Source organism: Nicotiana sylvestris, chromosome 9 (genome assembly GCF_000393655.2).
Source record: "Nicotiana sylvestris chromosome 9, ASM39365v2, whole genome shotgun sequence".
NCBI classification, from domain to species: Eukaryota; Viridiplantae; Streptophyta; class Magnoliopsida; order Solanales; family Solanaceae; genus Nicotiana; species Nicotiana sylvestris.
In genome coordinates, this window is record NC_091065.1 from 51594992 (window position 1) to 51612754 (window position 17763).

At 36.7% G+C, this 17763-nt stretch overlaps 1 protein-coding gene and 1 long non-coding RNA gene across 2 annotated transcripts; both read right to left on the reverse strand.

The window, feature by feature from the left end:
- Positions 1-3021: 3021 nt before the first annotated feature.
- LOC104238898 (uncharacterized) lies at positions 3022-6419 on the reverse strand. The gene is made up of 3 exons (XR_713983.2): positions 6278-6419; positions 5489-5568; positions 3022-3282 (listed from the first exon to the last, which is right to left on the reverse strand). It is a non-coding gene; the product is annotated as an uncharacterized lncRNA (long non-coding RNA).
- An 8919-nt stretch (positions 6420-15338) lies between these two features.
- On the reverse strand, positions 15339-16279 carry LOC104238899 (cytochrome b561 and DOMON domain-containing protein At3g25290). The gene has a single exon (XM_009793405.2). It carries the CDS (start codon positions 16220-16222, stop codon positions 15494-15496), a length of 729 nt encoding a protein of 242 aa, XP_009791707.1. The 5' UTR covers positions 16223-16279; the 3' UTR covers positions 15339-15493.
- Between the last annotated feature and the right edge of the window lie 1484 nt (positions 16280-17763).

Genomic DNA, 17763 nt, shown 5'->3' on the forward strand with positions numbered 1-17763 from the left:
TCGGTATAATGTTCCATCTTCATCTAACGTAAACCTAGCAGCCTTGCCTCGTAGGGCCCTCGACTCTTTGTAGTCCGATGGGAGTTTTTCATTTTTCAAATAGTCGATATACTTATTTCTCCAGTCCCACATTAAACTCGTTGAATTTATCTCGGCATGACCCTCTTCAACCACGGACCTCAATAATTGGACGAAAGTATCCGGGATGATGTCATCTTCTTCGATCGAGGATCCCAGATTAGCAAGTGCATCGGCCTCACTATTTTGTTTTCGAGGTACATGATCCAGATTCCACTCCTTGAAGCGGTGTAAAGTTATCTATAGCTTGTCCAAGTACTGTTGCATTCTATCCTCTCGAACCTTGAAACTTTTGTTTACTTGGTTTACCACCAATAGGGAATCGCACTTGGCCTCGATAACATCTGCTCCCAAGCTTTTAGCTAGCTCGAGACCTGCAATCATGGCCTTATACTCAGCCTCATTGTTAGTTAATCTTGGAGTTTTGATAGATTGCCTAATGGTATCACCCGTGGGTGGCTTCAAGACAATGCCAAGCCCGGACCCTTTCAGATTCGAGGCACCATCTGTGGAAAGGGTTCGTACCCCCAATGTTGTACCCGAGCTTAGCAGGATTTCTTTCTATACTTCGGGTACGAGGGTCGGCGTATAATTGTCCACGAAGTCAGCTAGTATTTGAGGTTTGATGGCCGTTCGGGGTTGATATTCGATATCGTACCCACTAAGTTCGACGGCCCATTTGGCCAATCGAACGATAACTCGGGCTTATACAAAACATTTCGAAGGGGGTAGGTGGTTAATATACATATAAGATGACATTAAAAATATGGTCTCAACTTTCGAGATGCACTTATCAATGCAAGTGCTAATTTTTCTAATTGAGGGTACCTAGTCAGCATCTCCTAGAGTTCGGCTTACATAATAAACAGTAAATTGTGTACCTTGCTCTTCTCGGACCAGTACCCCACTTACCACTATCTCGGATACTACCAAGTATAGGTAAAGTTTTTCATCTACCTATGGGGTGTGAATCAAAGGCGGGCTCGACAGATATCATTTTGATTCTTCTAGGGCTTGCTGAGATTCCGGAGTCCATGCGAAATCCTTTTTCTTTTTAAGCAAGGAAAAGAACCGGACTCCGATCCGACGACCTCGAAATGAATTGACCCAAGGCAGCTATTCTCCCTGTTAGCCTTTGCACGGCCTTCACACTATCAACGATCGTGATGCCCTCGATAGCCTTGATCTTATCGGGATTGATTTTGATACCCCGATTTGACACCATGAAGCCGAGAAACATACCAGAGCCAATTCCGAAGGCACATTTCTCCGGGTTAAGCTTCATGTTATATTGCCTCAAAATTTTGAATGTTTCCTGCAAATGAACTATATGGTGGGACTTAACCAACATAGCATCCATATAAACTTCCATTGTTTTGCCTATTTGTTCTTCGAACATTTTGTTAACTAGGCGTTGGTATGTAGCTCCTGCATTTTTAGCCCGAAGGGCATTACATTGTAACAATAAGTTCCAAACTTAGTAATAAGCGAAGTCTTTTCCTGGCCCTTCGGGTTCATTTGAATCTGATTGTACCTGGAGTAGGCATCGAAAAAAGTTAGGATCTCTTGGCCAGCCGTGGCATCGATCATACGATCGATATTTGGCAAGGGGAAAGACTCTTTTGGACATCCCTTGTTTAAGTCCTTATAATCTACGCACATTCTAAGTTTGTTTCCTTTTTTTAGGAACTACAACTACGTTGGCTAGCCACTCGGGATACTTTACCTCTCGAATAGATCCTATTTTAAGAAATTTGGTTACCTCGTCCTTTATGAAAGCATGCTTTACCTCGGACTGAGGCCTCTTTTTTTGCTTCACCAGTTTGAACCTGGGATCAGTGCTTAGCCGATGTGTGGTGATTTCCAGTGGAATCCCTGTCATATCTAAATGGGACCAAGCAAAGCAATCTGTATTGTCAATAAGAAATTGAATGAGTTTTTTCTTGAGTTCGGGGGTCAATCTCGTTCCTAGGTATACATTTCTCTCGGGCATGTACTCAATCAAAATGACCTATTCCAGCTCCTCGATAGTTGATTTGGTTTCATCAGATTCTTCGAGAACGACGAAGGTTCAAGGAGTAAGGAAATCCTCATCTTCGTCTTCGATTACCTGTTGCTCCGACTCCATCGAGGCTGGAGGCGGTGATTGTTATTTGGCCGCCTGCTTATCTTTAGTGCTCGACTTCTCCGAGGTCAAAGGCTCTGGAATCAGCACCACTTCCTCGATTGCAAACATCTCCTTTGCATCGTGTTGCTCCCCGTAGATCGTTTTTACTCCTTTCTCTGTTGGGAACTTCATCATCTGGTGAAGAGTTGAAGGCACTGCCCTTATGTTGTGTATCCACGGTCTCCCGAGGAGTGCGTTATACCTCATATCACCTTTGATGACATGGAACTTCATATTTTGTATGGTCCCGGCTACGTTTACTAGCAAGATAATTTCTCCCTTTGTTGTTTTGCTTGCCATATTGAAGTCATTCAGGACATTTTAGGCCTTTAACTACACCTAAAAAGTGTGGCCTTAACTATCAAAAACTGTGGCCTAATAAAAGGCCACACTTTTCGACCTAAGGCAACGTTTTTTGAGGGGTAGCCTAAACAAGCGTAACCTTTATCCTAAGGCACACTTTTCAAGTGTCGCTTTAGAAGCCACACGTGAAAAACCTGGCCTAAAATGTAACAAGTGTCACGCTCGTAATACCCTCTATGGCAACACTTTTAAGTACTGCAACAACCTATTAAAAGCGTGACCATTGTTACTCTTTAGGCTACACTTCTCAAGTGTGGCTCCGAAAAGCAACACTTGTAAAGTATAGGTTTTGCTACCATATAGGCCACAAATTTTGCTAATCCCTATTGCCATACTATTGCGGTCAGTGAATTATATTTTGTACATATCCTATAATCAAATTTAAGTATGAAGATCTCAAGCACCCAATGAACTAGTAGATAATAAAAGAATAATTCAAATGCATAAACTTGCAATGAACTTCAAACAAGGAGTAAATCTCGTGTAATACATCAACGAATAAAGAAACTTGTATCAAGGGGTATGCTAGCAATTAATTAACTTTATAAAAAGCAAATATATCACTACAGTATCAGGAATAACAAAAATCATAATTGCCTAAAGTCTTGATGATTACATTCCATTGGGTTAAATTGTCGCTTGGCCACCATTTCCAACTGCTCACCAAGACTTTCCTGCACATTTAAAATAAAATTAGTAATTAGATAGAAATCACTAATATGCAAGTGCAAACTTAGAGCAATGTAACAGAGTTGCCCCTTGAAAATTTAAATACCAAGCACTATTCTAAGAACAGATGTCTGTTTTAAGTATAAGACTTGAGCCTAACCTAAACTAGTAGGGGTAGACTGTAATACTTCTCAATATTTATCAGTTTTCTCATTAGTAGTTTTTTTTGTGCATTGGCATCAGCACTTTCTTTTGTATTTTGCATTATCATCGACACTTTCTTTTGTACTTCTGTGAAAAATACATATCAGAAAATAGAAGAAAAAAAGAAGATACGTTCAAATTTCAATCGGTTGTGTCCATTACCAGAACACAAGTATACATTCACTCGATCATGTCCAATATAGAAAGACATATCCAAATTAACAGCTGATAGGACGATGCTATTACAGATAAAGAAAGATCCAAAAAAATAATGGGTTTGACGAGTACGACTTTATAATCCAAAATTGATGATAATCAGATTTAAGAGTAAATTACATATACATAAACTTTCATATCTTCAATGAGAACGTAAAAAAAAGATACAACTCGTGAACTATGTATCATGCAATATGTAATGGATAAAAGAATCAATCAATTACTCTATCATTAACATTTACAAGTTTCAACTTACTCTCTGTTTCTACCAACTCAACCTTATCAATTTTACACTAGTTCAACATTAAAATCTTGTTCAAAAGCACCTCCAAATAGAATAGTGTACTAAAATTCCATAACATATCTCGCAGTACCAAAAAGAATATTAGCTTCATCTTTAAATAAAAACAATGTTGGCATAGGCTAACACGTTTACATGACATCTCAATACCTAATCACATAGTTAAAATATATATTAAGAACTATGTCCCTGTCATTTAAGTACTTTAAAATCTTTCATATTGGTTTCGTATTTTGATGCACATGGAAATTATTCCTTTCTAACATGTAATTGTGAATCTCATGACACATATATGTTTGGGTTATCAATTGTGCCTTTGATGTTGTACGTTCATCAAATCTATATGGAGCAGACCTCTAGCCAATTTTAAGATTACTAATTCTCTGAAAACCTTGTCCTCCTACAAATAGCCACAAGACATTAACTCTATAACTGACAAAATAAACTAGAAAGGAAAATCTTATAAATAAATATTCGAAAGACAATCAAAACTACCACAAAGAAAACAGTAGAGATGAAAATGCTAGGACATCATGTAGCAAATCCAAGTGAAACTACTATGCAATCATGTAAAAGACATCTGGAAACAAATTTATATCGATAAGACAACAGCATACCCCTTCCGCTACAATTCTACTTCCTTTGTTTGACTGATTGTCAAGGTATAATCACTGAGTTTGCACTAATTAATTGAAATGTGTACTCAAAAATTCTAAAAGACAATAAAATATTATGTATAATGGTGCAATTGATTTCTTGTGATCTGCTAAGTAAAGGACCATAAAAATGATTAAGCATGTGCAAATACATAAACCTGCACCTGCACCTGTAGATTTGACTAAACGCTTTTGCATGCTAATTAAGATAGAACTTTATGGTGTGCCTTATATAAAATTCACCGTCAAAACTCTAGTATATCCTCTAAAAATGCTCTCTTCAATAACATCGAGGCAGGCTGTATATGTATAATGTGCATACCTGGAGAAGTCTTCAAAACATGTTATCTAGTAGTTTCTAGAATAGCAGATGACTCATGTATATGTTCAATTTATCTATCCTTTGAAGACTATTAGTACGATCTTTACGTCCTTTTGCAATATATAATGCCAGATACAAGAAATTACTAAGAGGTCTTAAGAAGATACGACATCATAGATAATAGCCAACTCCCTCCCTACAACAGAAGTATTGATCTTGGATGATTGTCACATGGTAATAACTAGTTTTTAGTACAAGTATAGGTGAAAAGGAAAAAATACAACACCCGATTCTTCTTGCATTTAGATAATCTTTTAACTACGAAAAAATGTCAATCAGTTCAAACATTAATAAATATTACCGTAAGAAGCTATGTAAGAATGGGCTATCTTTTTTGCCAACTTCAACAGAACAAAATCGGCTTTGACCCATTGAATTTGCTATGTAAGAATTGGGGATGAAGCAAGATCTTGGTCAAGCAACAACAATTTAAAGAAGCAAGACATTTTTACCTCCACAACTAAATAATTCCAACATTCAGTTCAGGTAGACCTAGTTCAGCTCTCCATGATGCAATTCGAGTACTGCACCACTAGAATAAACCAATGATATAAACATGTCAGCTTAAACACTAAAGGTTACAAAAATGTAAAACCATGAAGTTGAACAGTACAATTTACGAAAATAACAAACCATAGCCTATTCTAAGCACCCACCACTGGCAAATCCTTGAACAGTAGCACAAAAGGATTCTTTCTATCTAGAATAACCAACAATAGGACAAATAATTTATTGATAATTTATCTATGTCAGTAGTTAAACAACAAAGAACATCTCTAGATTCTAAAAAATATGACCAAAGACTTAGGGCCGAAAACAAATTACCAACCTACTTAAATAGTCCAACTCTTACAGTCACAAGCATGATATGGACAACAGAGTTCTGAATGATTCACAAAATCTGGAGAAAAATTATGAGCTTCGAACAACAAGCCTTAACTTTTGGCAAAGAAAAAGAAAAACTCACTAAGGTAGAGAACAAACAAAAAGAGGAAGAAAAGGAGTGAGCAAAATCAAAGTAGTAGAAGTGGGTATTGAAGTATTAGTGGTAATATTAGCAATTACAGAGCAAATTACATGGATGAGTGCTCTGCGAGTAAGTCTCTGGGTATTGGACGACAATGGAGATACTAACAAGGTGGGTGGGAAGAATCAAAACCCTAATTAAAGCCTTAATCAAAGTATTCAAATAATCAAAACCTAAACTAGAAACAACTGAAAATAAAGGGGCAGGAGGTTACCATTTCAAGAATTAATCAACCATTAATGTGGAAGCAGCGATAACAGCAGCAATAGAGGTGGTGGAAGATGCGGCAGTAAAAATGAAAATTTCTTCAGCACCAGCAAGTCGACGGAGGTGTGGGATAAAAAATGGGCAAATATTTCTTGTACTGTCATTTTTTCTTTTAGAAAATGGGAGAAAATATTTCATTTTTAAAAAAAATTCCCTCCCAAATATTTCATTAGGAACAATAATGGAGGGAAACTTCTAATAAAAAATTTTATTGGAAAAGTTTAGAGCACCCTTATAAAGGGTTGCTTTTATGATTAAGAAATGGAATGCTCTAAAAGCGTTGTAATATAGGTGAGTATGTGTTGCCAAATGTTATTTGAGTTGACAACGCTTAAAATGCGTTGTCTATATATTTAAAGAGAACTCTTAACAAGTGTGGTCTAAACTTCGTGATTAACAAAGGCCACCCCTTTATAAGCGTTCCCATAGATGTTTTTGACAACACTTTCCGAACGATGGCTAAAGTTAGTGTGGCCTTGTGCCAAATTTTTTGTAGTGCGGGATGCAGGTACGATCTGATCTTGTAGGCCGAGTTGTTCCACGACCCTCGATCTAATTATGTTTGTTGAGCTACCTGGATCCACTAAAACACGTTTAACTTGAATTTATTCAAAAGGATAGAGATTACCACGGCGTCGTTGTGAGGCTAAGATATCCCTTCTGCTTTCTCGACACAGAATGATAAGATGTCCTCGAGCACATAGCTCCGAGTCCATTTTTCTCTGGTGATTAATACTTTGGTGCTCTTGAACACAGGTCGTTGAGGGACATCGACTTCGCCAATGATCATGTGGATTACATGTTGTGGTTCTTCTTGTTCATTTTTCATTGCATCTCTCTCCCTGAAGTGATTCTTAGCCCGATCACTTAGGAATTCTCGAAGGTGTCCCTCGTTGAACAACCGAACCATTTCTTCCCTTAGCTGTTTGCAGTCTTCTGTTATATGACCATGTGTGCCATGATATTTGCACATCAAGTTCGGGTCTCTTTGAGAAGGATCGGTCTGTATTGGCCTGGTCCATTTGGTGTCTTTGATTCTCCCAATTGATGAGACAATCCCTGACGCATCTATGCTGAAGTTGTACTCTGATAATCGAGGAGCCTCTGTGGGGCTGGTATGTTTATCGAACCCACTCTTACTCATGAGTCCCCGAAAACTTTGACCTCAATTGTTTCTCCGATCGCTCCGATGAGTGTTATGGCTCGGGTCGTTGTTCCTTCGATCGACGTATGGCTGATACCGTTCTTTGTTGAGTCTTGATTCCTGGTTTGTTTCCCTCGAGGGCTTGGCTGCAAATCTATTAGGATGAACTAAACCCGAGGGGGCTCCTAACTAGTCGCCCTCGACCCTAATTTTTGATTGGTAATGATTATGCACATCCGACCATGTCACAACTAGATATTCGATCAAGTTCTACTTTAATTGTCAAGATGAAATCGAGCTCCTTTCATTCAAACCCTGCATGAAAGCTTGTACTGCCCAGTCATCCGAGATCGGTAGTAACTCCATTTGCTCCATCTGGAACCTAGATATGAATTCCTTAACATCTCATCATTCCTCTGTTTTATCTTGAAGACGTTCGATTTTTTTGTGGCCACCTTTATGTCCCCGGCGTGTGCTTTCACAAAGGCATCTGCTAACATAGCAAACAAATCAATAGAGTTAGGGGATAAGTTGTGGTACCAAATCATAGCGCCTTTTGACAGCGTTTCTCCAAACTTTTTCAACAAGACCGCTTCGATCTCATCGTCATTCAAATCATTCCCTTTGATTTCGCGAGTGTATGAAGTAATATGCTCGTTAGGGTCGGTTGTCCCATTATATTTAGGTACATCTGGCATGAAAAACTTCTTGGGAATGGGCATCAGAGCCGCACTCGGGGGAATGTTTTTTGTATGAACTTTTTGGCGTCTAAACCTTTCAAAACTGGGGGTGCCCCGATATTTGGTCAACATGATAGTTGTAAGTTTCCACCTTCATATCATTGGCTTCATTTTTCTTTTCCCTAGACTCGATCCTCTTGGTAAGCTCCTCGAGCATTCTCATAATCGTGGGGTCAGTCCCCGATCCACTTTCATTGGGCCTTTCTGGTGCTGGTTCAGTACGCCGAGTGTTTGCTGGTTCGGCTGTATTCGGAGTCTTATTCTGACTTTGAAGTTGAGCGATAGCGACTTGCTGAGCTTGTAGCATCTCAAATGTCACTTGGAGGTTGATTCACCCATCTCTCATTCCTTGCGTTCTTTGGCCATCCATTCAGGCTTCCCTGCATATATTTCCTTCGTGGTCCGCGCCTAGATTTTCATTCAAAGCAATGCGCGAACTAATATCAATAGGTTTCACATTTGGTACTTCCCCTGAGTTTATCGGTGGTACACTGAATCCTGCGTTGTTTTTTTCTCCAAGACCTTCGTTGCCATGAATGGGTGCGTTTTGTGAGCTAAACATGTTTCAGCCTGAAAATAAAAAAAATTTGACAAGAAAAAGTGTAAAAGCAGCGTAGGTAACGAAAATCAGTAAAGAAATAATCACTATTATCTTTAGCCCCACGGTGGGCGCCAAACTATTTACCTCGAAAATACGAGGAACAATTAAATTTGATTTGTGGTTTTAAAGATACGTGATTTAGTTTAATACCAATTAATAATCAAGAAATATGAAGTAGAAATGAAAGAGACAAGCGAATTAAACCAATGTTGCTCAACAGCGGTGGCCTCGAGCTTAGTGACCTCGAGGTGGGCTTAGAGCAATAAGAACAATTAAGTAAAAAAAAGTAAAGTAAGAGCAGTAAAGCTAAGGGCAATTCTGATGGACAGTATGCAAAAAGGTAGAGAGTATATTCTTTTCTAAATAATTAGATCATATTATATATTATTGGGGTCCCCTTTATATATTAGGGGAACCCTTAAATAAGGTATATTTCTATTTACAGTAAGGAATATTCTTGGTACAACTGTCTAACCGCCTAGTATGGAATCGTACAATCCTATTCCGGAATTTGCGCCATAACTTTGTGGATGTGGCAGGAATCTATCTTGTTCCGGTACAAATTCATAACAGTACTATTTCGGGGTCGAGCACATTTGGCCCCGGTATTCCTTGCACTCCTATCTCCGGGCATCGCACTTTGTCTTCGAGCTCAAGTCTAATCAGCCGGTCTCGAACTCGACCTCGGCCGGACTCGGGCCTAGGACGGATCCTCGAGCCTATAAATCAGAGGCATACGATTTTGACCTTATACACCCTTTTTACTAGGTTTACGCAGCGTGAATACGGATTAATCAACCTACAAACAGTTAACTGACCGAATAAAAAAAATATGTATAAGTGTGTTTGGTATAACAGGAAATGTTTTTCGTGAAAAATAATTTCCAAGAAAATATTTTCTTGAAAAAAAAGTAGTAATCTTATTCATTTTTCGATGTTTGGTACGCAAATTAAGGAAAATAACTTCTCAAGAGTATTTATTAATAATTTAGATACAATAAACATGAAGCCATAAACATTCGAACCAACAATCTTCCGAACCCACAAATTTATAAACTTCGGAACCGCTAAACTTTTGAAACCGCGAACTTTTGGACCCGTAAACTTTATAATTTCTAAACCCGCAAAACTTCCAAATACATAAACCTCCGAACTCATAATTTTGGAACTTGTAAAATTTCGAACCTGTAAACCGAAAGATGAAAAAACTAAAACTGAAAATATATAAAAAAAAAAAAAAGAAATCCGAAGGGGGGAGGGGGGCAGGGGGATTGTGTGTGCAGAAAAACGAAAAAACAGAAATTTAAAATTATAAAAAAAAAATTATAGGGTGCGGTGGGATGGGGGTGCAAAAAAACAAAAAAATAGAAATTGAAAATACAAAAAAAAAAGTAATAAAAACTTTTTAAGAGGGGTTAGGGTGGGTGGGTGGTGCAGAAAAACGAAAAAATAGAAATTTGAAATTGCAAGAAATATTTTTTTGCGGGAGGGGGTAGGGTGGAGAGGTAGTAGGGTGGGTGGTAACGGAAAAACTGAAATTTGAATTTTTTTTGTTGAGAATGTTGAGTTGGGTTGGTGAGGGACGGGTAGGGAATGTTGAGAAGAAGTTTTGGAAAATGTTTTCCTGAGGGTGGGGAATAGGGTGAGGAAAGTTGAGAAGAAGTTTTAGAAAATGTTTTCCCTTCTCTTGATAAGGAAAACATTGTCCTCCAATTGAAAGAAAAAGAGTTCATAATTTAAATATTTTTCAAAATATTTAAACCAACCAAATATGATAAAATTGGAAAACATTCCTTCGTACCAAACACACCCTATATGTAAGCTGAGTTACAAAAGGAAGATCATATGCTGATCCTTTGTGTTTGGTGTATGTAAATCCCAACATGTTTAGCAATTCATTCATGTATTAATGAGGCCGAGTTTTGTTCAGGACATGTATCAATCATATATATCATGATTTATCACAGCTCACAAAAATCATTAGCACTACATGATGATTGCCTATGCATGTTTGTCTGATGCATGTTCAAATTTCTATATACAATTCATTTTGTTGAAAGATACAATAACTGATGTTTGCTACCATGCATCAATGATGATGGCTGTGTTAATTAAATTTTCCCATTAATTAGACGAGGTTTATCTGCTAAAGTTGAAGCAAATTTACAAATTTCGTATCAAATTTTAATTTGAGTACTAAAAACTTTTGACCTGCTGTACTTCAGAAACATCATTACTAATAATAAGTAGCTTCTAGCTCTTCGTAACATAACCATTATATTCCTAGTTCTCCCCTTTGGGGTCCAAAACAATATAAATAATGTCAACTTACCAATAAGTTGGTCTCTAGGTCTGTTTTTTTTTTAATAGTGGTCTGGACTATGGAGGAAAGAGGGAATTGAAGGACTGGACTATGGACAAGTTTTTTCTCTTTTGAGAAGCTATTCATCAGCTGGTGTTTGCTTCATAATACTTGTTTTGATATTTTTTGTCGCAAAAATTGTTTTTTAACCAAACATCAAGAAAGTAAAACATTTTTCAGTACTTTGGTGTTTGGTCAAAAAATAATTGTTGAAAATATTTTGGTTGAAATTCTTCAATTTTTTTGAAGCAAAGGCCGCCTGGTCTCTAGTTTCTTCCATCTCCCCAACCCACAACCAAATTTAATTTATTCCATCGGGCTGAGTAGGGAGCGGATGAGACTAATTAAGGATCGAGCTAGCTAGTCAATTATTCAACTCTTCTATTAAATTAAATATTAAATAAAAGATCCACATGGTCGTAGTTATTTTTCAATGGTCGTAGCTCCAATTTCAACATTTTATAGAAAAAAACTGCTATGATTTTTGACATTCACGACTCTAACTATATTTTGTCTTTCTTCGAAACAATGAAATACTAATTATAAGGTGTCAAGATCATATGAGATACTTAACTCTCCAGAATTATAGGGACTTTACTTCTATGTTAGGTAGGTAAATTGCAGATGTATTACGTTTGACTTTGTAGGAATCTGCTCGTTATCTTCCCAACAGTGGAAATCTTTAAGTTTCTCCTTCCTCTAAAGACGAAATAAAAATAAGAAATACTAAGACGGGCAATTTTAAGCATACACTGATGATTCAATCTCATACAAATTGAACATTGATAAATGATAAAAGTGCATATTTTTAGCATATTTACATATTAATTATTGTGTGAGTCGCGGGAGTTTATGTGGTTTTTAAAGTGAAATATGCTCATTATGTGTTTCTGGAACGAGTTTGGATCATAAATGATCAAAATATGACAATTTGACACAAAAAGAAAAAGATGGAAAGAATTGGGAGCTCGTCTATTCTCGTGCGTGGCACGAAAACGGACGCGAAAAAGGAGAAAAGTGAAGGCACAAAACAGCAAAGCAAAGCAAAGGCACGGATCGCTTCACGAAATGGAAAATTTTCAAAAGCTGAATCCGCGTCAAAGGTTGCGCGCTGTCCGAAGGCAGACGCGGATTCCAGCTTCTCCCATCCGAAGTTGGATCGAAAAATTCCGGCCCTCATCACCTCTAAGTGATATAAATACATCCTAAAATACAAATTTGGGAGGAGGAGACACTACTTTAGGGTTACACAACACCTTTGGAGGTAAGAACACACTTGGAGCAAGGAGAAGGATTCAACTCCATGTTTTCTCCTCTTTCTTCCTCTATTTCCATTATTGGTTATGAATTCTAGTATTGTAGTTTTGCATACTATTATGAATAGCTAATTTGTTATCTAGGGTTTTGATGGAACCTTTTGGAGGATGAATTCTTGTTAAGTTTGAATATAATTTAGCTTTTTAATTTCTTTACTTGTTCAACTACGTGCTTATTTTTGTTGATTGAATGGCCATTAATTGACTGTGTCTATTTATTATGTATTGCTTGGGAAAGGATACATATTTAGGTAGTTTTTGAACAACGTCACTCCTAACGTATATGATGAATCAATACGGCAGGTTTAAAGGTGGGTTTAGGAATAACAACACCTTGACGTGGTCATAGTGGGCGGTGAGATTGTGCCAGCTAGCGTAGTTCAGGATAATATGTATAGTAAATTGTTGTAGTTGCTTGGGAGAGAATTACGACACCTGAAGTGCTCACGATCAATAGAGAATAATTAGGCAAAATTATAGGAGACGTGCCTCCTTAATTTTGTCTTTAACCCTTAGTATCTTTAGTTGTTAATTTACTATTTTAATTTGTTAGTTAATTAGTTAGACATAATAAGAATCTTAATATTTATAACATAGGAATTGTTCGAACTTGTCTTCTTGGTGATAGTGAACAGTTGTAGCTAAACCTTAATTTTCTGTGGGATTCGACTCCGAACTTTTAGATCGGATTATATTTACAGCGACCACTTAATCTTTTTAAGACTACAATTGGAAGTGATCAAATTTAAGCATACATTGATGATTCAATCTCATACAAATTGAACATATACCCATTTTCAATTGGATAAGTGATTCTCAACACCTTAATTAAATTAAAATCAGACTGAACTTCAATTTGATAGAGCTGCGCACACAAATCAGTTTACCATTTGGAGTCTGAAAAGAAAGGGTCTAATTAACTTAATTATTCGTCCACTTAAACTGCAATCTAGAACTTATTTTTATTTACGAATTAGAGCACAAAAGGTTGAATATAATCTCAATTAAGTGTAACAACATCACTCTATCACTTACAATACTTTATCATGTAGTTAAAAGTCGTTCAAAGATTATGCATTGATATGCACATGCACAAAAGTGCAAAATTACAGAATGTGCAACTAACTGCTTGAATAAAATGTCCATGCCACGTGATTCAATAGTACTCTCTCAGGTTGACAGCGTGTTGTAAATGGAAGCAGTCACTACATCAACGTAGTCTACTTAATAAAAAAATACTCCCTCCACTTCATATTAGATGAGGTAGTTTAACTCGGCACAGAGTTTAAGAAAAAAGAAAAAAAAAACTTTAAGACGTGTGGTCTTAAAAGCTTAAGGGGTAAAAGGTTTGTGGGTCCATGACATTTGTATAGCTATAAAAGCATCTCATTAAGGGTAAATTGATAAAATGAAAGAGTTTAAAGTTGAATTATTTCCAAACTTAAAATGCGTCATTTGTTTTGGAACAGACTAAAAATGAAATTACTGCATCTAATATGAATGGGAGGGAATATTAATTATACAAATACATAAGGATTCGTAAGACGCCACACTCTTGATATAGATCGGGAATGGTAGGACATAATTGGGTCTTGAGATTCTTCGTTTTGCTCTTTTCCGTTAAAGCAACTTTTCTTTTTCCTTTTTCTTTCTCTTTTTCACGTGGTGGAAACATTAACTTTAAGATGCCTCTTTCTTTAAAAGAAAAGGAAGTTATCATACAAATGGACAATTTATAACTCTATTTCAACTAATATAACCACCATATGTATAGTAAAGTAGACGATTGAGTAGGTACGATCTAATTAATACAGCACCTATCTTACCACAAATTTGGAGTGAGGTGAGTGGTTGAGATCCCTCCAACTTGATCTTTAAGAATAAAGAACGTATTTTGATAGAGAGCTCTTCACTATTCTACAAATTTGAATTAGTAGAATCCGTGAGTCTCGAATACCAGATAATTAAACCGAAAAAAGAAACACCTATCCTACGTCGTAAATTAAGGTTTGGTACCCAACCGATAATACTACTCTTGTCATTTCTTCCCGTCCCCGAATGGAGAAAAATAAAGAATCTTGTAACATCATATTCAGAAATTAAAATATTTATATTTATGTTTATTTTCTTTTGCTAGTCGATCCATCATTGGTCTTTGTTTCTTCTCACTGCAAAACTTATTGTTGATACTACAAGCATTAACTAAAAAATGAAGTTACAAAAATTAAGGAGGAACTAAAGTAGAAAGGGAAAACGGAAGGTATAGAGTATCATTCTTCCCTCCCCCTCAGTAGCTGAAATTAAATTATGCGCCACACCTATCACCACTTCTATCTCCTTTTGGTATTACCGTAGTTACAACGTAACTTCTCATTACTACTCTAGACTTTCCCTGGAAATTAGATTTGACTTAGTTCATGCTTCTTGTTTGGATTGTAAAAACATGTTACTAAAGTAAAACGAAAAATGTAAAATTAAAGGATCGATTTTTTATGCGAAAAAGAGTTTGTTTCTTTCCGAGACAAACTAAGAAGAAAAGAATACCAAATAAATTGGAATAGACGGACTACCAAATTGGTCTTAGTATCTTAATGATTATTGTAGATTTGTAATTAAATCATGAAAATTTATACTTTAAAATATGGATTACAGTCAAATCTTTCTACAACAATCTTGTTTGTTCCGAAATTTTTTGACTGCTATAGTGAAATTTTGTTATAGTAGACATATTTTATAATATTAATATAATATTTAATTCCGAGAATTAACTTGACTTTTATAATAAATGGCTAGAGAATTGTGCTGTAATAGTTTAACACGTTAAAAGGCTCAGAGAACAAGCGGGTTAGAATGATAAAGGAACATTATAATAAAATGTAGTAGTATACAATTAAACATAAATGTGGAATATTTGTAGATTGGTTTCCTTTTTCACTACCACTAGCAGTCATTATTACATTGCCAAACAAAAAACAGACAAAAATTAAACTAAAAGCACATCTAAAGCTGCAAAAGCAAGACTCCGAGGAAGAACAAGAAGGCAAAAATACCATTTTCACTCTTCAAAATTCTTGAAGATCCTCCAGTCTCATTTCCACTTTGGCTACTACTATTACTACTACTTGCAGAGGAACCAGCATTCTTATTCCCATCACCGGCAGAAGAAGTAGCAGCCAAATCCAGAATAGCTTTAGATGCCAAATTTTCAGTATCAAACTTATGTACCACCGGCTTTCCATCTTTCACCGCGGGTCCCACCTGCCATACTTGGTTCACCGTCGTCGTATTTTCCGGCAACTCCAACGTGGCAAAGATTTTCATGGTCCCATTAGAAGACTCTGCTTTCGAATCCAACACATTGTACAAAATCTTAGACTCTGTAATTGATTTGTAAGAAGTAAGGTTATAAGTTTTGACAACCATGGCTCCTTTGGGATCTTTGAATGCTATAAGGGATTGTGTGCCAACCATAGCTGGGGCAGTGGGGTTGAGACCCCAAGCAATCCAACCATCAGGGGAAGCTGGAGAAGCAATGAAGGCAACAGATAGGGTGGATTTAGTGGGGTCAAAGGTCCAGTGGAGGAAAGATTTGAGAGCAGGAAGATCAGTACAATTGGTGAATTTGGTGTTGCTGGAAAATGTTTGAGATGAGCAAGTTAGAGATGTGGAAGGTGAGATGAAGAGAAGAACAAGAAGGGAGGCAAGAAAGAGATGAAAATGAGAGGCCATATTTTGAGCAAATGTAGAAGAGTGTGTTGGAGGATATTTTGGGATAGGGGGGATTTTTATAGGGAAAAATTTAAAGGAATGTGGAGAAGTGGTGCCTTTGGGTTATTGCGGCGCGTTGATGCCACACATGATAGGGGGAGAAAGGAATAGGAAAGACACAACTGGATGTGCTAGGAACATGTAACATTAAAAATTGGTCAATAATTTCCCCGATTTCTTATACCTAAGCATCCAAATAATGAACAATGAACGCACACTGTCAAGCAAGCTCATGTGACTCTAAATTCCTCGTTAAGGAATGGAAAATATTTTAAGCAAATGCGCATTTCCATTTTCCTTGATTGAATAGGCTCCCTTTTGCATTCTTGAATCAATTTTTCGAAATTGGGCCAAAAAAAAAAAAATAAGGGGACAATATTCTGGGAGAAATTCAAAAATAGCCAGATTTACAACTGGTCGTTCAAAAATAGCACAGTTTCAAAAGTAATTGAAATTTAGTCACTTTTCATGTAAAGTTAAATCTGAGCGAAAACACCGTTCAAAACCCGAAAAATACGCCAGCATATTATACTGGAGTTCCAGGATAAGTATGCTGAAACTCCAGCATAATATGATGGAGTTCCAGCATAAGTACACTAGAACTCCAACATAATATACTGGAGTTCCAGCATAAGTACACTAGAACTCCAAGTATAATTGTCTAGTATAATGCTGGAGCTTGGAACACCAGTGCTCCAGTCTCCAGTATATTATACTGGAGTCAGCAAAGTATATCGGTCCAGCATAATATGCTGGAGTTCATACACAGGTGCACCGATCTCCAGTATATTATGCTGGATCGGTCTCTGTTGCAGTAAAATAGTGGCTATTTTTCATTAACTTCGTAAACACTGGCTATTTTTGAATGACCAGTCCGAAAACTGGCTATACCGTGCTATTTTTACCAATATTCTAGAACCAACACGTTATCAGGGCATTTGCATCTATACCCGCTTTTTGGGTCACGTTTTAACTTATACCCGCTTTGTAAAAAAAATTGCAAGCGTACCCACTTTTTTGTGTAACTTCAGCATACGGGCATGAAGTAGAAAAGGCAATTACGCAAATTTCAACATTCTAGAAGGCGGGCCTAAAGTAGCAAAAATTGTTGAACCAAATGTGCTGAAGTTTTTGTTTGTTAGCTGAAGTTTTGTTCTCTATTTACTGAGATTTTTGTTTGTAATTGCTGAACTTAATTAAGCATTCTAGTAGTTGAAGTTTTGTTCTCTATTTGCTGAAGTTTTTGTTTGTAATTGCTGAACTTCAGCATGTTTTAGCTGAAGTTTTTCACGTAAACTTAGTGTTGGCTGAAGTTTTTATTTGTAATTGCTGAACTTAAGCATTCTAGTAGCTGAAGTTTTGTTCTCTATTTGGTGAACTTCAACATGTTTTAGCTTAAGTTTTGTTCAATATTTGCTTAACTTCAGCAAGTTTTACGCTATCATGTAATTGATTTTTTTGTACAGATAATAAGTTTATCATAAGTAGAATTAGTAACTTAA

What these genes read in the sequence shown, in the direction of transcription:
- LOC104238899 (XM_009793405.2), bottom strand. Translation starts at nt 16,222, where the DNA reads ATGGCCTCTCATTTTCATCTCTTTCTTGCCTCCCTTCTTGTTCTTCTC.